This window comes from Camelus ferus, chromosome 28 (assembly GCF_009834535.1).
Source record: "Camelus ferus isolate YT-003-E chromosome 28, BCGSAC_Cfer_1.0, whole genome shotgun sequence".
Taxonomy (NCBI): domain Eukaryota; kingdom Metazoa; phylum Chordata; class Mammalia; order Artiodactyla; family Camelidae; genus Camelus; species Camelus ferus.
In genome coordinates this window covers 350,822-373,714 of record NC_045723.1, presented here as the reverse complement: position 1 = coordinate 373,714, position 22,893 = coordinate 350,822, and the positions used below count along the sequence as shown (strand labels likewise).

The window sequence follows — 22,893 nt, the reverse complement described above, 5'->3', positions numbered from 1 at the left end:
TGTCTCGATAGGTCATCTCTGAATTTGAGCAACGGGGAAACGGAGTCCGTGAAAACCATGATTGTCCACGACGACGTGGAAAGCGAACCAGCCATGACCCCGTCCAAGGAGGGCACCCTGATCGTCCGCCAGGTACCCACGTGTCCTCGCTGTCAGAGGCTGAGCTGCTCCTGTAGTCATTAACCCACTGCTCATTCACTCACTCACGCTGTTCCTACATCGTCATCTGTTGTCATGTTAACCAGACCCGAGGGCAGCGTGTCGGGGGCGAGGGAGGCAGGTGTGCTGCGTGTCCCGGAGGCAGCCGGCAGTGTGCCCATCCTGCTCCTCTGCATGGCCCGCACGGCGCCGAGCCCGCAGCTGTGTCCTAGTGCAGGGAAGCACTGAGGGAGAGCCCGGCCTGGGCGGGGCAGCCAGCGGCTCCGCACGCAGCTCCCGGCTCTTGAGTCAGGCAGGGGCCGTCCTGGAGCCAAAGGGTGGGGAGGTCCCCCTTCTGTGCTCAAATGTCAGTCTCCCCCTTGTTGAGTATTATATGTGTCCCACCCAGATGTGCTCAGTTTGGGTTATCAAGTTTTACAACTGTCTGTTCATTTCTTAGCTTAGATGGAAGAAAAGTGATTCGCTTCTCATTCATGTAGAACAGGGCACCTGTCTAGTCCTTTGGACTTTTCCCTGAGTGTCTTTCATGCTGTGGCCTTGCCTTCGGATAGAGAGTGGGAAGGATCTGGTCTGGAAAAGACCAGGATTCAAAGAAGAGACAGGGTACTTTCTAGAGCTTTAGACAGAAAGATTTAAGAAGAAAAGCGGTGGGGTGGGGGGGAGCCCGCCAGCGTTTTGATAGGAGCCGCTAGTGTGGCACATGCACCAGACCCGACAGCCAGTGCCTTGAGCACGATGGCTGCCAGGGGAGGTACTCAGTGCTGCTGGCTGAGCTTAGGCACCCGGCGGGGAGGCGGCAGCCACTCCGGCCGATTTCCTCCAGGCTTTTCTTTGGTGACGTAACAGAGTTGAGGAGTCGCACAGCACCGTGAAGGGTCAGGTGTCAGCAGGGCGGTAGGCAGGGTCGGCAGTGCCTGAGCGAGCCCAGTGTGCCTGTTTTCTCTGCAGAGTACAGTTGACCAAAAGCGCGCCAGCCATCATGAGAGCAATGGCTTTGCCGGTCGCATTCACCTCTTGCCAGATCTCTTACAGCAAAGCCATTCCTCCTCCACTTCCTCCACCTCCTCCTCCCCATCCTCCAGCCAGCCGACACCCACCATGTCCCCACAGACACCCCAGGACAAGCTCACTACTAATGAGGTATGTCTTGCACCACAGCTGGCTGCTCTCCCAGGGTAGGACCAGCACGGCCTGGTAGCTAGTTTGCAGAGACCTCCCCACGCCCTCACCTCCCCTGCCCGCCCGCCTTCTTCTGTCACCCCCCTCCCCCCACCCCCAAGTAACATGTTTCAGATCTGCATACAGACCCTAACCCTGGATCAAATTCCCTACAAACTTGCCAGTTCACTGTTTACTTTTCTCTAGATAAATGTAGTTGCATGGCTTTCCTTACTCAGTTTATTTTTCAAAAAGTCTAAATGAAACGGTTGCTGTGTTCTCAGATCCAATATGTATTTGGCATGAAATTCTGGTGGTCATCTGCAGAATCTGCCTTTTTCATTCTATTTATCCAATATATAAAATAGAGAAAAATGTGCTTAAGCAGACTTGGCCTTATCTGGACAGACAGGCACCTCCTTCAGAAAGGACTGTGTGGGGGTTTTGGTTTTTGCTGTGGGTGGGGGGCTTCCTGGTTGGTTACTCTTACTTGTTTTTGCCAACCTTGTTAAAAGGACGTCTCTCCTTGAAATTGATAATCACTCAGTTTAAGAGGCCAAATGCTTTTTGGGGAAACCTAGGAAATTAGGTTGTTAAACAAGAAGGACAAAGGTCTGGGCATGCTTTTAATTTCAGATTTTGCGTGGGAAATCCGTGTATATGTTTGAAGGCTTGGCTCTGGTCTCAGTCTGGGTGCTGGTTGGGGGGACAGGGTTTTGCCCCAAGTGCAGTGACAGTCCACTGTGAGCACCCTGTCCTTAATTAAACAAGTGATCTGATTTCCTGGGAGATTTGGTTTAAATGCATTTGTCTAACGGTTGGAGGGGGGCGGCTACCGGGGGCATGCCGCTTCCACCCGTCAGCGTAGACGCTGAGCTGCTGCCTGCCCACCAGCTCCTGTTCTGGCTCCCTCGTTAGAAAGAATCAGAATACTCCTCTTCCTGCGAGGAGCAGGCGCGAATCACCTGCGTCCAGGGCAGGCTCAGGCATCAGGTTGGCCTCTGTCGGCTGGAGGGGCCTCAGGCTGCGGGCCCGGGTGGGAAGCCCGCTCCCGGGTGGGCTAGGAGGAGGGAGCTCGGAGGGGTGTGGGGAGGCTGCCCCGGAGGGTGACACGGTCCAGGACAGAAGCACCTGGTCAGGTGTGTGCTTTCTCCTCCAGTGACAGGTCCCACCCACACTCACCTTCCTCATGTTTACACTTGGCTCCGTTTTGCTCTGATGTACAGTATTTACAATAACCTCTAACTCACTAAACTGGCAAGTTTATTTTCCTGTTTGTTTTGTTTTTAATTGTCATTACATTTCCACTTAACAATTTGTTTCACTTTCTTTGTGGGGGTTTTTTTTGGGGGGTGGGTCTTAAGTTACATTATTAACCAAAATACTCCTGTTCCTAGAAGAGCAAAAGGATTAGCCTTACTCTGTATCTGCCCTTGTCACCACTGAGCCCGTTTGCTATGGATTTAATGGTGACGCACCCGAAGCGACAGTGGCCAAAGCTTCTGTAGCTTTCTGTCAGGGGGCTCACTTTAAAATTAAACTATATAAAATTCAGATTTGCCAGTATTCCAACATAGATTAATTGGACTTTTAGGGGGCAGGAGAGTAAACTCAGAAATTGGTGAGTTGAGGTCAAGACATTTCAAACCTCCTTTAGCAGTTTTCATTATAAGTATTTACTAAACAGCTGAGGAGTGTGGAGTAGAGATTTGGGTGGTGGCGTGCACATTCCGTCTGAGAGCAGCAGTATATTTCTGAAAGGGGTGGCGCTCTCTGTGGTCCCGGTTAAATGGCCTGTGTTGGTGGTGTGATGTGCACACGCAGGGGCACCTGCAGAGCGTTGCGGGGGGGTTGCGGGGTGGGGCTCTGTACCAGGAAGCAGAGCGGTGCAGAAGTGGGTGGTTTTGTGTTCGTCCTTTTGCTGTCATTGTATTAATACAACTGAAATTTACATTGCAGACTCAGTCCGCTAGTAGCACACTCCAGAAACACAAATCTTCCTCCTCCTTTACACCTTTTATAGACCCCAGATTACTACAGATTTCTCCATCGAGTGGGACTACAGTGACCTCTGTGGGTAAGTAAGGTCGCCACACGCAGCTGGGGCACCGCGCACCACTTGCCAGCGGCTTAGGTGCGCACGGTGGTGGTCCACGGGTGCAGACTCAGGACCAGACCCCCACCCCGCTTACATTGCCTTCTCTGCAGTGAGCTACACAGTCGCTTTCCTTTTTCCATGTGCATTTCTTACAAATCTCTTTTCCTTGGCAGTTGGTTATGACGTGAATATTTACTTAGGCGTGGTAGGGGAGGGAGCTGCCTGCTGCCCGCGTGGACAGAGCGTCATTCCAGGTGTGGTGTGTTTCAGTGGGATTTTCCTGTGATGGAATGAGACCAGAGGCCATAAGGCAAGATCCTACCCGGAAGGGCTCAGTGGTCAATGTGAACCCCACCAACACTAGGCCACAGAGCGACACCCCGGAGATCCGCAAGTACAAGAAGAGATTTAACTCCGAGATTCTCTGTGCTGCCCTGTGGGGTAGGTTCCTTCCTACTGCCCTGACCCTTCCGTTGTTGTTCTAAAGGGTGGACTGTCCTCTAGAGATGTACGGTTCTGGACAGTCGGGGGGTGGGGAAGCGTTGCTGCGGGTGTGCTGGAAGGTCCCCTGCCCCGCCCCCCATGGCATCGGGCAGGCACGCACCCGGGCCCGCCCTTGCTTCAGCCGTTAGGCATTGGAGAGAATGACTTGTCTCCATCCTTTCATGCGCAGAGGAAGTGCGAAAGGAGGAGGAAGTCCTTTGATGTGGTCCACATTTACAGGGAGAATGAGGAGATTTGTTGAATTGCTTTCCTTCATAGAATGACACAGTTTTTAGAAATATATAATGAGAATTAGAGGGTAAGACGTGAGCGAGATGTAAGCCAAAACACTGGCAATTTCTGTGTATACGAAGAGGGTTTTCCAGCTCTTCTGAATCTTTACTCATTCTTACTGTAAAATCTTGATTGATGTTTGAATGCTGTTTATTTTTAGAAACGACAAATAGTAGATTTTGCAAGACTCGTATTTTGGGTAGTTATTACACATTGGATAGTTGATACAGACTTTTTCAGTTTCTCAGTATTGAAGAGTGACCAGAAAAATACTGATGTGTTACATGAACTGCGGCTTTGGGCGGGCCCTTCAGCTACACCTCTGTCAGTGTTCTGTCCTTTCTTTTCTAAGCTATTTAGAATGACCCGACCTATGTATGTTGGGGGGAAACATTAAAATAATGTCCAAATAAATCCTACATTGATAGGGAGTTAGTTACAGGCCAACTTCAAAAGTAAAATTATATGAAAATGAATGGAGCGTCGCTTAAGCGTTTGTTTTTTGTTTTTTTTTTTTGATGATGATAGCCAATTTTTAAGTTGGACAGCTTTTTTCGTAGAATGAAGTCGATAGCCGATGTGCATGATGTTTCTGTTAAAGAGAGCTTCTTTTTTTTGTAAAAATATAATGGCTTGCTGGAAGACCTAAAGTGGAAGGTCCCACGAGTGCTGATTCAAAGGCATGGCGTCACCTAGTCAGCAAAACGTCAGTGTCGTCCGTAGCCGCACTGGCTGTCATGGTTGCCTCTGGCCTCATGGGGCTGTTCACATTTCAGTGAACTACAATAGAAATTTCAGATGCCTAGCTGCACTGGCCACGTTTTACATGCTCAGTAGCCACCTGTGGCCATTGCCTAACAGTGGACATCGCAGTGAAATGTTCTTTGGGCAGGCTCGTCTGTATGGTGCATTCTAAGATCTCAGCTACAAGCAATGGAAGAAGCCACGTGGTTTATTAACCTTCTTCCTCAGGCTGTACGTGTTTTGGGATGCTGATCATGTTTTGGGAGTTATGTATATATACTTTTATGTTAAAGCTCACTACAGATGGGTAATAAATACTCAGGTTTTTACCTTTTCCCCCAAATTCCAGAGGCTTCCATCGTATTTTCTGAAGCTGTACAGAATGACATAGTATGTTCACATCTAAAACTGTCTTGTTAGAGTAACTCTGGGTGGATAGCCCCTGTGCTTTGGTGGAAGAGCAGGTGGGGCAGGTTCACAAGGATGTCTCATTTCCAGATAGGTCATGATACCCTTTCTACGTAGCCAGCCTGTTTGCCAAGCACAGCATCAAATTGTGGCTTTTCTGTGTCCTTGAAATAGGAGTGAATTTGTTGGTGGGTACAGAGAGTGGCCTGATGCTGCTGGACAGAAGTGGCCAAGGGAAGGTGTATCCTCTGATTAACAGAAGACGATTTCAACAGATGGACGTCCTGGAAGGCTTGAATGTCTTGGTGACAATATCTGGTGAGTGTGTTTGGGAAAGCAGGCTTGCGGCACTGCTTAAAAACAGAGTCCTTCCCCACGCGGAACTTGAGTGAGTTCAGTTTGTGAAGTAAGAGCTAAATGAGACCGAGCTGTGGCGTGATTTTACAGTAACGGGACGGGCCGCATCTCCACACTTGACCGGAGCTCCGCCGAGCTAGCTCAGAAGCCCGCACTTCCCACTCCCTGTTGCCCCTGCCCCCCACTTCCCGCCCTCAGCGGCCTGTGGGGTTCAACGTCTGGATGTCCGTCCCCTTCCACAGGACTCTTTCGTGCAAAAGAAGTGTTCTTTGCCATTGATGGTAAAAGGATCCTGTTAGACCTCTTTTTTTTTTTTTTTTTATGTCATTCAACACTTACTCTCTGTTTTTAGAAAGAACATTTTTCTTAGTATAAATTCTATAATATATATGTTCATTATAGAAAGTAAGCAACTATTGCAGAAAAGCAAATGGGAGAAATAAATAGTAAAATCGTCCAAAAATAATATCTATTAACTTCAGCTTTTAACTTCCAATCTTTGAAGCATATGCACACTCAAAGTACACACTTAGGAGGGAAATCTGCACAAAAATGGTTATGCAATATTTCAGAGAACCTGCAGAGAATGATAATGAGATAGTAGTGGGCCCCTGTGTACTGACGAGATCGTGAAACAGACATTAGGGTCGCTGTTGTGCATACACTTGGGGTCTGCTCACCCTGGTGACACCCCGTCCTGGGGTTATGTGTGTCTCGTCCATTCTTGTTTGTCCAGCCTTGTAGGCTGTTGTCCCCGTGTCACTAACATTCCTTCCCGAGACCCATTCTGCGTGGCTGCAGGATGTTTCTCTGCATAGATATACTAAAATGTACTCATCTTATGTTGAAAGTCTTTGCATTTATTCTTTTTTTTTTCCCTCTCATGGAAACATTTTTCACTAGTATCTTTGTAGCTCACTTAACCATTGGGCATATGTATCCGTGTTGCATAAGACCATACTTTGCTAATAATCTATCTGTATTATTGCTGGGGTCAGAGAGTGTGCAGAATTGTAAGGCTCGTCTTACAATAACCAGCAGTGATTTGATTTAATTATCTGCTAATGCAAACTTACATATTTATTTATATGTAACAAATTTTTTGCAGTTATTTTAGTCTTCTGATAGGCTTTGGGTTTAAGTAAAGATGTTTGTTGAAATGCAAAAATTTCACCATCTGTCTCATACTTAAATAAGAAGACAACCATTTAAAACTTGAGTGTTGATGAAAAGTAGTTTTTTTTAATTGATCATTTAAAAATTTTTTTTAATTGACATATAGTTATAATGTGTCAGTTTCTGGTGTACAATATAACATCCCAGTTGTACACACACACACACACATTTGTTTTTAGATTCTTTTTCACTGAAGGTTATTATAAGATACTGAATACAGTTCCCTGTGCTATACAGTAGAAATTTTTTAATCTATTTTTATATATAGTAGTTAGATGAAAAATGGGTTTTAAAATCAGACGAAAAATAAATTTGCAGTGGCTTTTGCAGAATAGATGTGTTTAATTTTAATGACGTCAGACTTACCAGTTTTCTCTCATGGGTCATGCTTTTGGTGTTATGTCTAAAAAGTCATTGCCAAATCCAAGGAGATTGTATCTAGATTTTCTCCTATGTTAGAGGCTTTATAGCTTTGCATTTCATCTTTAGGTCTTTAATGCACTTTGAGTTGATTTTTTTGTGAGTTTCAAAGTCTGTATAAATTCATTTTCTTTTGCATGTGGATCTCCAGTTCTAGCAATGTTTGTTGAAAAGGCTATCCTTTCTCCTTTGAATTACCTTTTTTTTGTCAAAGACTAGTTTGTTACATTTGTGTGGGTCTGTTTCTGGATTCTCTGTTTTGTTACATTGACACATCTGTCAGTTCTTTTGCTGATACCACACTATCTTGATTACTTTATAGCAGATCTTGAAGTTGGATGGCATCAGTCCTCCAAATTTGTTCTTTTTTAATATTGTGTTGCCCTTCTGGCTCTTTTGCCATTCCACATAAATTTGAGAATGAGTTTTTCGGTGGGCACAAAATAACTTGCTAGGGTTTTGGTTGGGATTGCATTGAATCTGTCACGTTGGCCAGAACTGCCTTCTTCACAGTGTCAAGTCTTATCCGTGACCATTGAATGTCTACTTAGATCTCCTTTGATTTCTTTGTTCAGAGTTTTGTAGTTTTCCTCATAGAGATTTTGTATAGGCCTATTTTGTTAATAATTACACCATTTTAATTTTTTTAGTGCTGCTGTGGATGGTGCTTCATTTTTAATTTCAAATCCCCAGTTGCTTTTTGCAAGTATGTAGAAAAGCGATGGACGTTTGTATATTAACCTGTGTCTTGCAGCCTTGCTATAATCCCTTACTAGTTCCAGGAATTTTTTTTTTTTTTTTTGCCAATTCTTTGTGGCATCTTCTACCTAGACAATTATGTTTTCTGCAAACAAAGATAGTTTTATTTCTTCCTTTGCAATCTGCATACCTTTTATTTCCTTTTCTTACTGCATTAGCTGGGACATCCAGTGTGACGTTTAGAAGGAGTGGGGGCAGGGAACATTTGTCCCTTGTTTCCAGTCTCAGGGGGAAAGTGTCTGTTTTCTCGCCATTAGGTATGATATTGGCTGTAAGTTCTTTTGTAGATTTTTTTTTTTAATCAAATTGAGCCAGTTCTCCTCTATTCCTGTTTGCTGAGAGTTTTTATCATGAAATGTGTGTTGGGCGTTGTCAGGTTCTTTTTTTGCATCTATTGCTATGATCGTATGATTTTTCTCCTTCAGCTTGCTGACGGGCACTTCTTTTGCTCAAATCATTTTGTTGTTGTTGCTCATAGACGTTTATATATGGGGCAGAAATTGCTGGATCTTAAGTAGGGTGTACGTACATCCTGCTTTAATAGACAAAATGTCAGGCTTTTCAAGGTGGTCCCGACAGTTTACATTAGTTTCTGAAGTTTCTAGTTACTGCACACTTCCCTACTTTCAGTATTATCACTCTGTTTAATTCTAGACACTGATAATGTTAACACCTTGATGTATATCTGAAATTGTATGAATTGTATGAAATTGTATCTCAGTATGGTTTTAATATGCATTCACCATTGAGCAGGTACCTCTGTAATTACGAGTCTGTGCTGTAAATTCTTTTGCCTGCTCCGGTTGCTTGCTCAGTTTTTCTGTTAGGTCATCTCTCTTCTCATTGACTCGTAGGCACTCCTTTCATGTTCTGGATGTTGGTCTTCCATTAGCTCTGGAAGTCCTGCCCGTCTCCAGCTCATGGCTTGCTTTTTGCTGGATCTAGGTCCCTGCGTTGGTTGATTTGCGTAACCCTCTTGTGCTGTCATATGGGAAATAAGTTACTCTAGAGGGTTTTTTGAGAATCAGATGACATAATATATACAAAAGCATCTTAATAAGTTCTGCTGGTTGCCTTGCTGTGCAGTGTCTGTGTTACCCTGTGGTTTATTATTGTCCGTCTGCACAAGTGTGAGCTGCTTATTCTTTTGAAACCTTTTCTTCTAACTCAGGCCTGTACCAGTGACAGTTCTGCAGGTTTTCCAAAGTCCTCCTGAATAGCTCGGATTGAGCTTGTGATGAAACTGGTACAGAATGGTTCCCTTGGGGCGTGTTTACTGTTCATTGACATTTCTTTCAGTTACTGTTACTGTGAGTGATGACATCTACTTTTGAACGTGCCGTAAAGCACTTATGTTTGTTTTGCTAGGCAAAAAGGATAAGTTGCGTGTCTACTATTTGTCCTGGTTAAGAAATAAAATACTTCACAACGACCCGGAAGTCGAGAAGAAGCAGGGCTGGACAACCGTAGGGGATTTGGAAGGATGTGTGCACTATAAAGTTGGTAAGTTCCAAGACGATCATAAGGGTTTTGTTTTTCCAGGATTTAATTAATTGCCCATTTAAAATGTGTTTTAGTCATAAACTTGTTCCTAATATGTGTGGCTCATTTCAGAGGCACCTTCTAATCCCGTGTCTCAGTGAGACTTAAAATGCACCTTTGATCGTAACACAGTCCACACCTGCCGTCCTTGGCCAGGCTCCCTGCTCAGCCCACCTGGTGAGATGTGGTTCCAGGGGACCTCTTTAAGGAAAGCCAGCCGGCCTGGAGTCCTCTGTACCCAGGCCTGTTCTCCCTTAGTGGGCTGTGGGTCCCAGCGGTCACTGATGGACGAGTGAGCATTTGCCCGAGGAGCCAGGCCTTGCTGTGAGTCAGGTGCGCGTGTGGAGCTGTGCTCGCCACTAGTAATGAACCTCGCTGGCCGGCCGGCGTTTCATTCTTATAAAATGAGATCTCACAAGAACAAAAACCAAAATAAATTTTTTTGTGTTGGGGAGAAAAATAAAAATACTGATACTAACGTTGGAAATAAAGGGGAAACAATGGAGCTTAGCCAAATTAAAGTTTTATGGATGAGATGACGTATTCTAGTTGAATTTGACGTGGGAGGCTGAGAAGACGGGCAGGTGGTCTCTATGCGCCTGAGACTGCGGGACAGGAGGGGTGTCTGGGATGTCGGCTTCTGCCGCGCGTTTTCTTGTTCTGTCTGTGAGAGTGGGTGCTGTGGTCAGCCCCTCCGCCTCCAGGGCTGGGACCACCCCCGGCGGTGTCTTCCTGTCGTGTAGTTAGTGATGCGTGCAGGTGCCTCACCTCCATCGGGTCGGTTCCGAGTGGTGCTATCATGCTCGGTCTAGATTTGGGATTAGGGGCTTCTGTATTGTGTTTATGTGAATTATCAATTTATTTGTTAAGATGTAACTAAAATCACCCAAGGCTCAGTGTAATGAGGTGGCTCATGACAGCTGAAGTGTCCGTGAGAAGATTATCCTACTGGGAAGTTTGGGGCAGCTGTGTTAGACTCAACCGGGGTTTTCCCCAGGACAGCACGTCCGGCCTCACTCAGGCCGGTCATTCCTATAGAATGACTCACAAGCCTTCATTTGTTCTCTTCATACTTTTAGGAAACTATATTCAATTTATCAAGTCCTGTGCTGTGCAGTGTGGTTGCCATCAAGAATGGGGGGGGGCTGCTATTTAAATTTATATTAAAATTAATTAACAGGAGATAAACTTTAAAATTTAGCTCCTTAGTGGCACTGGTACATTCCAGGTGCCCAGTAGTGCTGTGCAACTAGTGGCCGTCATATTAGTAGGGTTGATACAAAACCTTCCCATGATCACAGAAAATTCTGTCAGCACTGGTTTAGACGACCTCTCATAATCTTTTATGTCGTAACATTCATGGGATTTACTTGAGTAGTGACAATATGTGGAGTTTAACAAGGAGAGGTGCCAAGTCAGTGGCCATGTCTCATGGTCAAAGGGAGAATCAAGCCACACTGTGATTTAGGGAGCGTGCGAAGAAGCCGATGGTCTGACAGTCAGTGAGTCAAGTGTGGCCAGGCCCGGCGGAGGCCTTGGTTTTAAGCAGAGTCGCCACCTGTCAGAGAGCTGACACAGCCGGGTGGAGGGGGCCTCTTCATCTACACAGAAAGTTAAGAGAGGTTGTCCTCACTGCTGCTCCCTGGTACAGAGCGTTAGGTGGAGCCCCAGCGACCACTACTCTCTGTCTTGGTCAGGAGGTGGTTTGAAGAGTAATTGGTCTTGTGTGCAGAATCCATACTCAGCTGATGAGTATTTTGTTGTAGCCTTCTGTGTTCTCCGTCTGTAAGCCCCACGGAGGACTCAGGAGAAGCCACACGGGAGATTCGACCTTCCTGTGACTGAGGAGCAAAGCTCTTGGCTGACTGACCACATCGTCACCTTTTGAAGTAACACTGAGCCCTTGAGCCTGCAGGGTGGGGTGCCCGGCGCCGTCCTTGTTATTAAATACTTTCAGTCCAAGGAGACCAGGAGCAGGAGTGGAAGTGCTCGTTGGCAGTAACAGAGCGCTGGTGCCGAGTCCAGTGCAGCGTCCAGGAAGGTGGGAGCAGCCCGAGCTGTGCATTAGTTACCGAACTGGAAGAGGGGGGCTCTGAGGCTTGGTCTCTCCTGCCATTTCTCTCGTGTCGGTTTGGATGACTCAACAGAAGGTGTATTCATAACGTTCGCAGAAGACAGCAAAAGGAATTTGGGGTTCCACGTTGATACTGACCCGTGCTTCTCTTATTTGTTATTTCAGTAAAATACGAAAGAATCAAGTTTCTGGTAATTGCTCTGAAGAGTTCTGTGGAAGTGTATGCATGGGCACCCAAGCCATACCACAAATTTATGGCCTTTAAGGTAACGCCATCACATGCTCTGAAAAGTAGCGTCAGCCACACACACGGTGCCCGAGGGCTGGGAATAAGTTTAAAAACCCTGAACGGTTAAAACTGATCATTTATTAGTGTATCACTTCATCACGAGAGAGACCACTTCTAATGGAGTAAGTCGACCTGTCTGCTTTCGGGGTCCTTGGGGTGTGAGCAGGGGAGCAGACACCTTGCTCCGTGCGCCAGTGTGGTAACAGGAGACAGAGTAGCACCACCTCCGTTTAGAAAGCAGACCGTGACCTTCTAACCGAGGCTTTTGATAATTATCCAACAATAGGCAGCTTTAAGGTGTCTCTCTCTCTCTCTATTCAATGCAGTATTAAGTAAAAATAAAATGACAGAAATTCTTCATGGCCCAAAGAGTATACATTACATCAAATAGGAAAAGTATTAAAAATATGTAAATTACCATTTTTGTTTGAAGAAAAATACTGTAGAAAAATATTAGGTATTATTTTATGTGATTGCTTTTAATATTTCTTTTGTATAATTCTAGCATTTGCACTAGATGCAAACTTATAAAATTGATTAAAAATGATACGACTGTGACATCAGATATTATAAATCACTTAATAACATCATTTCTGGTATTAGACACAAAATCTTAAGCACTGCCCCCAGGACTGTTTTAGTGCAGGGCAAGACATTAAGAATTTGTTATCCAAAATGATTCTATTTACTTATTTTCAAAAATAGTTTTAACATATTTTATTAAGAGTAGGCTTCAATTGTTTGGAAAATCGGTGTATTTAGATTGCTTATTGCTTGAGTCCCCAGTTAAGCAGGATAAACAAGGTTATCATATTTGCTTAAAAAGTAAAGCCACGTGTTATTGACCAGAAGTGATTGATTGTAAAGTTACGGTTCTCTTCTGAGACCCGGTCTGAACAGCCCTGATGCACCAGGCACTGTGCTAGCCGCCTTTATAGCTCCTTTATTCAGACCTGCCTTACGAGCTGCAGATGCTGACATGAATGAAGAGCTGAGGCCGCCCAGTGTGTTGCAGGCCATCCAGCACATCATAGCGTCTCATCACCACTTGCACTCCAGTGGGGAAGCTGAAGTGGGGGGTGTGAGGGGCTCAGTGTGACTGTGACAGCCACACCAACACGGTTCTCCATGTGAGACTCCTGCATCAACCTCTCTCTCCGTTGTCCGCGTTAGATTAGTTGGGTAGCGTATGGTAGGAAGTCCTGATTATTTCACATTAGATGTCTTCCTCACCGGGACAAACAGCAGAGCAGTAAAGGATAGAGCAGAGTTCTTGGGCTCAGTGGGGACTGGGGACATGTACTGGGAAAAAGTACCTTCCAGATGCTGGCTAACAGACAAAAACGAATAAAAGACTTAGGTCATAGAGTAAATCTGCTTATGGCTGTTGGCCGGCTTGGGTCCACAGTGAGCAACTGGGTGCCTTGAGCCCTCGGCGTGCACCCTGCGCCTCTCACCGCTGCCCTCTCGCTTCCTCTGTAGTCGTTCGGAGAGCTGGTGCATAAGCCATTGCTGGTGGATCTCACTGTGGAGGAAGGCCAGAGGCTGAAAGTGATCTACGGGTCCTGTGCAGGGTTCCATGCTGTGGATGTGGACTCGGGATCTGTCTATGACATTTATCTACCAACACACGTAAGAAAGAACCCACACTCTATGGTTGGTTGACTGGCTTCATTTTGTTTTGACTTCTCCCTTTACTCTGCTTAGTGAACTAACACGAGCAGGGACCCCTTGCTTACCTTGTGGTGTGGGGGTGAGTGTGTGGGTGCCATGCCACGCCCACCCGCTCTGTGCTCGGAGACGCGTGGAGAGCCACTCTCCTGCTCTGAGGGCCTCCCGAGGACCTCTGAGCCCGGCTTGACTAACATGGGTTGGCTGGGGGCAGCTGCTGGCAGGTCAGGACATCTAGGGGTTGGGAGTGGTTTGAGGAACATAGTTCCTTAAATGGAGTCCACAATCCAGATATGTACCAGGGGCCTCAGAAAATGTGGACGAGCAGAGTATATGACCTGTAAAAGCTGTATATGCATCGCATGGTTTTTCCAAAATGTTACCCAGTGGCTGTACTGTCCCCAGGACTGTGACCTGCGCCTTCCCCGGGGCAGTCGTATTGAGCACTCCTGCCGGGACAGAAACAGCCACAAACATGCTCCTCTGTGCTCTGTCCCCTCCTCCAGATCCAGTGCAGCATCAAACCCCACGCGATCATCATCCTCCCCAACACGGACGGCATGGAGCTCCTGGTGTGCTACGAGGACGAGGGGGTGTACGTGAACACCTACGGGAGGATCACCAAGGACGTGGTCCTGCAGTGGGGCGAGATGCCCACGTCCGTGGGTACGTCGCCCTCGGGGGAGAAGGCAGCGTCTGTAAAAGTGGAGCCTTCCCTGAAAATGCATATATTTTTGATGCTGATTTTATGTGTTGTTCAGACCTTTGGGGCAGTTAACAGAGCAGTTGGCAGTAGACGGTGGAAGGTTAGATGGTAGACCATGAGACACGTGGTGGTCTTATGCTAGAACACAACCTAAGTGATTATTTTTAAAAACTCTGTCATACTCAATCCTTCATTGAACCCTTAAGAGCCATCCGGGGAAGGTGGGACGGAGGCAGTGGGTGACTGAGCTGTGGGAGGGGAGGGAAGCGGAGAGACCAGTGAGTCTTGCGCTCTGGCGGCCGAGCCACGGTGGACACAGCCTCCTGACCTTCCCATCCCCTCGGGAGTGTAGGCTGACGTCCGGAGCTCTCCTGGCTCCGAGTTTACGTCCCCAGACCAGTCTGGTTTATCGCGGTCATGTCACTGGCTCTGTCCACCTGCCTTTCCTGAGATCCCTGCCTCCTCGTAACTGGTGTGATGAGAACTCTCGAGCTGAACTGTAGGTGGGAGGTGCTGCTCAGGATGAAATGCCTCAGGGGGCCTCACAGACTCGATTCAGAACACACCCCCAGGGGGGACCACCAGGCCGCACAGGCAGAGCTCCTGAAAAGCAGAAGTCCCCACATGCTAGCCATGTGGGGGAGGGGGTGGGGGAGTGAGTGTGTATGTGTGTGACAGAATGTGTGTGCGTGAGTGTGAGTGTGTGTGTGATGTAAGCAGCTTGTCCACGGCTGTTTCCTTTGCCTTTCTCAATATGTGTTTTCCCCTCTCAAAAAGCATACATTCGATCCAACCAGACAATGGGCTGGGGAGAAAAGGCCATAGAGATCCGGTCTGTGGAAACTGGCCACTTGGACGGCGTGTTCATGCATAAAAGGGCTCAGAGGCTGAAGTTCTTGTGTGAGCGCAATGACAAGGTAACACCCTCCTTACACACGAGCCTTCGGTGGGTGGTTTATTTCCCGTGGAGTGTGGTGAAGCCTTTCTTTGGGGTTTTGATAAGATTAGAATAAATTGATCAAGGAACTTTTTAGTAGTGACTTTTTAGACCTGTTTATGGAGGTTGGGATATATTTTATTTTGTGTTTGCTGTGAGGGGATGGAGATGTTTAACTCTGCAGAAGCCATCCTATGTTGAGTTTTTGCTTGGGGAGTTTTTTGTTTTGGGTTTTTTGGTTTGTTTTTTTGGTGGGGTTTCTTTTTTTGTTTGGGTTTTGGAGGGGTTTGTTTTGTTCTGGTTTTTTTTGTTTTATTTTTATTTTTTTTCCCCGTTAGGTGTCCTAGTCTGGGCTGCATTTGGTTTAGGGGTAGAGAATGTTAAAGCTACCGATTTATGGATGTAATTCTGTGATCAGAAGGAACCCTCATGCAGATCTGGGTAGCAGGGTAAAAGCTTCCTCTCCCCTGCAGTGTATCTCAAATCCTCCACGCGTTAGTCTGCCTTTTGAGTAGGGAAACAACTCCCTAGTCTGCGTGGCATCAGCGCCTAACAGTGTAAATCATTTCTGTGCAGCAGCAAGAGCACTTCTGCAGGTGGGGCCCGAGGGCATCGAAGCCCCAATTAACACCTTCGTTTTCCCATCCTGACCATATCCTTGTCCTCCCCGGGACCTGCTCCCTCCCGCCCACGGCCAGCTCTGGAGTGGAGCGGACAGCTGGCTGGGATGCTGACACCCTGGGCCTGTTTTGAGAAGGTGGAGCCAGTCTTTTCTAAGCCCAGTTTCTCTCTCTTCTGTCACTTGGGTAAAAATGTATCTGACGCCCTGGGGCAGCGCACTGCAGCCTCAGAAGCGTCCCTCATTTCCCCCTTTTGCTTCACGTTGATATATTCAGCATCCAGCAGCCTGACCTCAGGCTGACCTGTCAGGTTAAGGTAAAACCCTGGACCCTGGCAGCCGGGCCTCCTGCCCAGAAGCCGCGTTGCCCCCAGCCCCCTGCCATCCTGTAGCCCGTCTGCCAGTGCAGTTGACCTACGTCTCTCTCCCTGACCTCTTACCTTGAAAATCCATACCACCTCAGACCTAACCCAGGATATTGCCAGCTTTTTGGCTTATATTTTCCCAAGTATGTTCAGTGGAGCCATAACTATAATATTCTTTGAACTTGAGGCATTTGAATGTTTTTATCGTCCACGATGTCATGTCCATGAAGCTTTACTAATAAAAGGCACAGAAGTAAATCATCTGACTTTGACTATAGAGTCATGTGAAATAACTCATACATCTTAGCTACAGTTTTTAAAAGAGAAAAGTGAGATGGCTGAGAAGCCTCCCTCCCCACTGCTGAGTTTTCCAGACATGCTTATCTTCCGGAAGGTGTCAGCATTGGAGGCAGAACCAGATGAGCCAGTTTCAGAAGTGTGACACTTTTCTCTCGCGCTCTCACCATAAGGCGCAGCATTTGAGGGCGTCTGGCTGACTAGCCGGACCAGCTGAGGCAGACTGGCCCCGGCGATGGCTTCTTGCAGACCAGAGGGCCTCCTCCCGGGTGCTCTTGGGGGTAGGGGGGGGGGTCGTTTCTGGCTCATGGAGCTGGCAGGTCTTCCAGGCTGCTGACGCCTCCTCTCCCCCCGCAGGTGTTCTTCGCCTCCGTCCGGTCCGGGGGCAGCAGCCAGGTTTACTTCATGACGCTGGGCAGGACCTCTCTTCTGAGCTGGTAGCAGCGGGGCGAGGAGGGCTGCACCGGAGTCTTTGAGATGGAGAACTTGGAATTCCTTGCAACTGGAGCTCGGAGCTGCCCGGCTGCCCGGGACGGCGCGTGCACGGACCCCGCCTGGGGGTCTCCCGCCCGCCCACTTGCTCTTACCAGTTTCTCCCCGTTCTCTTCTTTTCCTTTTCAAAATAAATCAAGGCTGCAATGCAGCTGGTGCTGTTGAGACTCACCGTTAGGTGCTATCAGTGTTGGGATCGAGCATCAGACAGAACGCAAACGCCTTTCCTTCAGCTCCAGAATTCCTTGTCTCGGTGACTCTGTCTTGGGTGATGCAGGTGGAGACGTGAACACGCCGGTGGGAGGTTGGCAGGGGGCACAGGAGGTGTCAGGGTGCTCTAACGAGCAGTCTGCGGAAGCCGCGAGCAGATCTAATATAGTAACAGTAACAATGTATTTAATTGACATTTCTTTTTTGTAATGTGATGATATGTGGACAGAGAAGAGGGTGCAGGTTAAAGAAGTTAATATTTATAAAATGTGAAAGACACAGTTACTAGGAGGACTTTTTTGTGGGTGGGGCTTAGGAGGCGGGGTGGGCGGGTTAGGGTCCCATTTTGTTTCTCGGGAATTTTTTTTTTGGCCAAGAACTGAGTTGTTTTTCTGTGTACCAAGTTTTGCCTAAATCGTGCAGATGATTCTTTTAAAAAAACAAAAAAAAAAAAAGGAAAAAGAAAGGGTGTGCATTTGTGTCATGGCCAGAACCTTGTTGTGTGACAGTATTAGCACTGCCTCAGTCAAAGGTTTAATTTCTGTTTAAACCTAGAAGTGTAGCAGCAGCAGTTTCACCACAGTCTGCACTTGCGGAGGAAAAAAATTTTTCAACCACTTTTTTTTTTTTTTTTTTGCCTACCTCATTGTTTTTAATGCATTAAGAGGTGGTTTTGTTTTTACGTTTTGGGAGGAAAACATTAATTTAATCTTAATACCAAAACTATCGAATTGAAGTTGGACTGTTAATCTCGTCCCAGGTCTCAGTAGGCACCAGAGACATTGTCCCTGAAGATGGGAAACAGCCCTCAGGCTTGTCGTGCTGCGGCGGGCATCTGCTTTCCGAGTTGAGAGCAGGCGCTCAGCTCCCGCCGGGCTCACCTGCAGTGGTTGCCGGGCGTCCCGGCTGCCAGCCCGGGGCCCTGACTGTTCCCAGCCCGGGGCTTGCAGACAGGCGGTCATGTGGGGCAGCCCCGCAAGCTGTCACCAGTGTTGCAGGAACCTTTCCTTGGGGCGGGGAGATTCCCCTTTTCTAAAAAACGCAATGCACTAAAACTATTTTAAGAATGTAGTTAATACTGCTCATTCGTGAGGTAGCATCTCCCTGTGTTTGGGTGTGACATCGGAGCCCTGGCTTTCCTCGTTCTCTCCCTTGCTCTCTTGTTCTCTCTCTGTTTTTTAAACCAGTTTTACTTTTTGAGTATGTTCATGACATTTGTAATAAATGTCTTGGGAAATAATTGGTTTCACGGCTCCTGGTCCATCTGTTTCCTCTGAGGGCGTCCATCTCGGTGGTGGAGCCGGGCTCTGCCGTCCGCCTTCCTCGCGGTGAGTTCTGGTGGAAATGTTGTTTGCCGAACAAGAGTGTGGGGTTTCCTAGGCATAATCCTCCTCCGTGGCGGGTTTTCTTCTCTAACACGGAAGTGGAGGTTCCCCCCCAGAAACGCAACAGTCCCTTGCACCTGTTGGCCGTGGCTTGGCCCAGTGCTCTCGGCCCGTTTTGACCCATCTTTCTCGTCCTCCTGGGTCAGCATTTTTGCCAAAGGCTCTCCTTGCAGTCACAGAAACTGGTGCCAAGTACATCCGCTCACGGCTGCAGAAGCAGCGGTGGGTTGCTGGCGCCCACCCCCGGGGACGGGCCCGCTGAGAAAGCCCTCCTCCGTTTTGGAAGGAGAAGGTGGTGGAGATGGTTTTCCTGTCTGTGTAACTTTGGAAGTGGCACTGATGTCCCAAGCAGAAAGAGCTAGTTCTTTTCTACTCATTTGTACTTAACGTAGAGAAGGTTGGGGAGTTCATTGCACCCTCAGCAGGGACTTCTGAGATAGGCCAGACTCTCTGTGAAAATACTCAACTTCTGATACCAACGTGGCAGAACTGGAAAGGGTGAGGTCTGAACTGTCCATAGATTTGAAGCTCGGTGTCTGCCCGTCAGGCTGTGACACAGACCAGGCGAGTGGTGCTCGGCTGGAGGTGCTGGGTCCTCGGGGTGGCCGCCCTTCCTGGCGCTCTGTCGGCGGCGGGGTTGAACGTAATGGAACCCGTCACTCGGCTCCCCTGCCTGAGGTCAGACGGCTCGTCCTGCTGGGATGGCTTCCTGGGCCGCAGTGTCCCCCTCGGCCCCACAAGCCTGGGAAACCCGATTGCGTTGCTCCGGCTGGAAGCCAGCACGCAATTAGGTTTCCCCACGGAGGGCTGTGAGCTGTTGCGGTTTCATTCTTCTAGAGAAAGGGATGGTCGTTTTTTTTTTTTTTTTTCCCCTCTAACAGGGTAGTGACTTCACAGAAGTGCCAGGATGGCAAAATTACAAAAGAAAAGTATTATGATGACATCATTAAATACGGAGCATTGGAGGCCATTTCAGCAATGCCCTTCAAAGCAGAACCCCAGGGCACCCCTGGGTTTGGTCAGAGCTTTGGTAAATGGTATCTTTCTGTATTTAAGTCAGAGTCTCTCTGTATCGAGTGCAGCGTTTTTGCTTTTTCTCATGCACATGTTACGTCAAAGAAAATGTTTACAAAAAATGGTTGTTAATACTAACGTGCATTACCTATTTATGGTTTATTTTTAAGTGACTTTTTATGGGTCATTTAGGTTTTGGCTTAGTTGTAGTCCACTTACGGTCATTCATAATCCCTAATTTTGCCAGTTACGAATTTGCTGAACAGTCATGCAGATGACAAGCCGCATTGAGCTTACTAACCAGGGCTGCAGGGCAGACTGGCGGCAAGAAGCCCCACAGCCTCCTCTCCCCAGCGCTCGCTTGTCCTCTGTATGTTGTGAAAATTACTGTTGTCCCTCTTCTCCCCATGTCTCTCCTTAAATAAAGTAAAAATGACACCTATATTATGTGGCATGAGTTTCAAATATATTCCGTTCCTTCAGAATGTCTCCTTCCTATGAGAGCCCTCCCTCCATGGAGCAGGCCGTGGCCCTCGGCTCCCAGCTCCCGGCTCCTCCCTAAGTTCCCCTTCTGGAAGCATTTAGGATTTTTTCCCCTTATCTTTGGTATTCTGAATACTCGTGAGTCTTCTTTCATTTTTAGGCTCCCCCCCCCCCACCACCAATTATCCCTTCAGTGGTCTCTTTCAAACTGAAGTCTGGTGACTTTATTTGACTCTGGGACTTTTTTTTCCTTCTCTATTTTCACCCACTTCACTCTGACATCACAGGAACGTCTGTTAGTTGGATGTTCTACCTAGTAGATTGACTCTGTCTCATTTTTTTCTTTTTCTTTTTTATTAAAGTTTTTGGCGTTGTCTTTCTGCTTGCTTGCTGATTTTTCTTGACAATGGCTTTCAGCCTGGTTTGTTTTTTCATTTTTGCAATCATATATTATTATTTTCAAGTGCATGTCAGGGCATCAGGTAATGATAGAACAGCATGTTCCAGACCCCTGACAACAACTAAGATGCTATAAAAATTACGAGTCAAATCAGTTTGAAAGCACTGGAGAGTTATTAATGCAGACAGGACTTAAGGGGCCACGATGCTATAGAGAAGGGATTGCGTACAGGTGAGCCCGTGTCCTTCAGTGCTGCTTCCCTCGGGATTTGCTAATTTAAAAGCTAAGAGGCTGGGAAATTGAGTTGAACTTTCAGCAATCTCAGAGTAACTGGAGAGGCAAAATGTAGGTGTCAGGGTAGCCAAGACTTAAGAATCTAAAATCCCAGTGAAAAAAGCTGCATGGAGATGAAGTCAACATTGTGTTCCACTTTCCCCTTCAGACATTTGCTGATTCACAAGCAGTGTGGATGCAAGAAGCTAAAACCCTGAGGCACTAAGCAGAGTTTCTGGCAGTCTCTGGAGAGGCAAAAATTTCAGTTAATGGCCCACAGAGTAGGAGAGAGCCTGGCAAACACTCCTACTGATACCACGGGCAGGCTACGCTCGGATGAAGAGCAAACCAGAAGAAGACCGGCCTTCCCAAAAGACTGAAACCTGACTTGGAATCATTCCGTCCCAGATGGGATAAGGTGATGTGTCCCAACTCCACCTGTCTGCCAGAAAGCAAGATACATCCTCTGTGGAGGAAGGTACTATTAGTGAACCTCAGAGCTTGCCTACAAGTTTTTACATGATGTCCAGTGTGCAGTAAAAAATTACCAGGCATTCCAAGAAATAGCAAAAAGTTAACCAAACCAGGGAAAAAATCTATTATAGAAAGAACAGATGATGCAGATACTGGGGTTACTTTGGATCATTTAATTATTGTGTTCAATAAAATAAATGAAAAGATTGAAAATGTCTAAAGAGAACTAGAATCAATAGAATAGAATCAAATAAAAACTCAATAGCAGAAACCACTGTTAAAAACTCCATGGATGTGAATAGACAACCTACAGAATGTGAGAAAATATTTGCAAATCATCTATCCGATAAGGGACTAATATCCAGAATATAAAAAGAACTTATATAACTTAACAATTTTTGATTAAAACAAAAAACCTCAATTAAAAAGTGGGCTTGGGGAGGGTATAGCTTAAGTCGTAGGGTGCATGCTTAGCATGCACAAGGTCCTGGGTCCAATCCCCAGCACCTCCTAATTAGACCTAATTACCCCCTTCCCATTTTTTTTAAGTGGGCTAAAACATAAAGATACTTCTCCAAAGAATATACACAAATGGCCAACAAGCACATGAAAAGGGGGTCAACATCACTATTCATCAGGGAAATGCAAGTCAAACCACAATGAGATATCACTACACACCCATTAAGATGGTGATTAATTAAAAAACAAAAACAGAAACAAAATAACAAGTGTTGCAGAGATGTCAAGAAACTGGAACCCTGTGCACTGTTGAGAATATAAAATGATGCAGTGCCTATGGAAAATAGTATGACAATTCCTCCCCAAAATTAAAACTTGAATTACTGTATGATTCAGCAATTCCACTCCTGAGTATACACCCAAAAAAATTGAAAGCAAGTTTTCAGAGATATTTATATACCCATGTTCATAGCAACAAGATGTGGAAGCAACCCAGTGTCCATTGATCAATGAATCAGTAAGCAAATGTGTGCTTTCAGTGGAATATTACACAGCCTTGAAAAGGGAGAAATTCTGACACATGCTACAACATCGATGAACCTTAAGGACATTGTGCTCAGTGAAATAAGCCAGTCACAATACGACATATAGTATATGATTTTACTGATGTGAGGTATCTAGCTGAGTCAAGCTCAGAGTTATGGAGATTGACCGCACAACAACGTGAATGTGCTTTACTGAACTGAACACTTAAAAATGGTTAACGTGGTAAATTTTATTTTTTTAAATAAAATACTTTAAATAAACTTAAAAACCTCCACAGATGAGTTTACCAGCAGGTTAGGTACAGCCAAGTACACGACTAGTGATCTGGAAAGTAGGTCGATAGGAAATGTCCAGAATGAATCAGAGAGAAAAAGCATGGATATACAGAAAAGAGCGTAACAGACATACGAAATGTGGTGTGAAAGTCTTAACATAGAGACTGGAGTCCCAGAAGAAGAGAAAAGTAAAATTGTGGCATAAGCAGCATTTGAAGAGATTGCAGGCAATATTTTCAAATTGCTAAAAGACATTCAGTGGTGAACTGAAAGCTCTGTAACCCTCAAACAGGAAGAAAAACACACCTAGGTATATGATTATAAAC

At 46.4% G+C, this 22,893-nt stretch overlaps 1 protein-coding gene across 17 annotated transcripts in view; it reads left to right on the top strand.

The window, feature by feature from the left end:
* The window catches only part of MAP4K4 (mitogen-activated protein kinase kinase kinase kinase 4), a 143,719-nt gene extending 123,620 nt beyond the window's left edge, over nucleotides 1-20,099 (top strand). For 9 of the 17 annotated variants that reach the window (XM_032469675.1, XM_032469682.1, XM_032469681.1 and 6 more), the window contains 10 exons: nucleotides 12-132; nucleotides 3,277-3,394; nucleotides 3,686-3,856; nucleotides 5,519-5,662; nucleotides 9,425-9,559; nucleotides 11,838-11,938; nucleotides 13,444-13,593; nucleotides 14,139-14,298; nucleotides 15,116-15,255; nucleotides 16,914-20,099. In XM_032469675.1, coding sequence (XP_032325566.1) covers nucleotides 12-132; nucleotides 3,277-3,394; nucleotides 3,686-3,856; nucleotides 5,519-5,662; nucleotides 9,425-9,559; nucleotides 11,838-11,938; nucleotides 13,444-13,593; nucleotides 14,139-14,298; nucleotides 15,116-15,255; nucleotides 16,914-16,997 — 1,324 coding nt within the window. In that variant the 3' untranslated portion in view covers nucleotides 16,998-20,099. Of the gene's footprint in view, nucleotides 1-11; nucleotides 133-1,107; nucleotides 1,300-3,276; nucleotides 3,395-3,685; nucleotides 3,857-5,518; nucleotides 5,663-9,424; nucleotides 9,560-11,837; nucleotides 11,939-13,443; nucleotides 13,618-14,138; nucleotides 14,299-15,115; nucleotides 15,256-15,851; nucleotides 16,033-16,913 lie in introns of all 17 variants that reach the window. The other 8 variants (XM_032469678.1, XM_032469673.1, XM_032469670.1 and 5 more) reach the window with 3 other exon arrangements.
* Nucleotides 20,100-22,893: the final 2,794 nt, after the last annotated feature.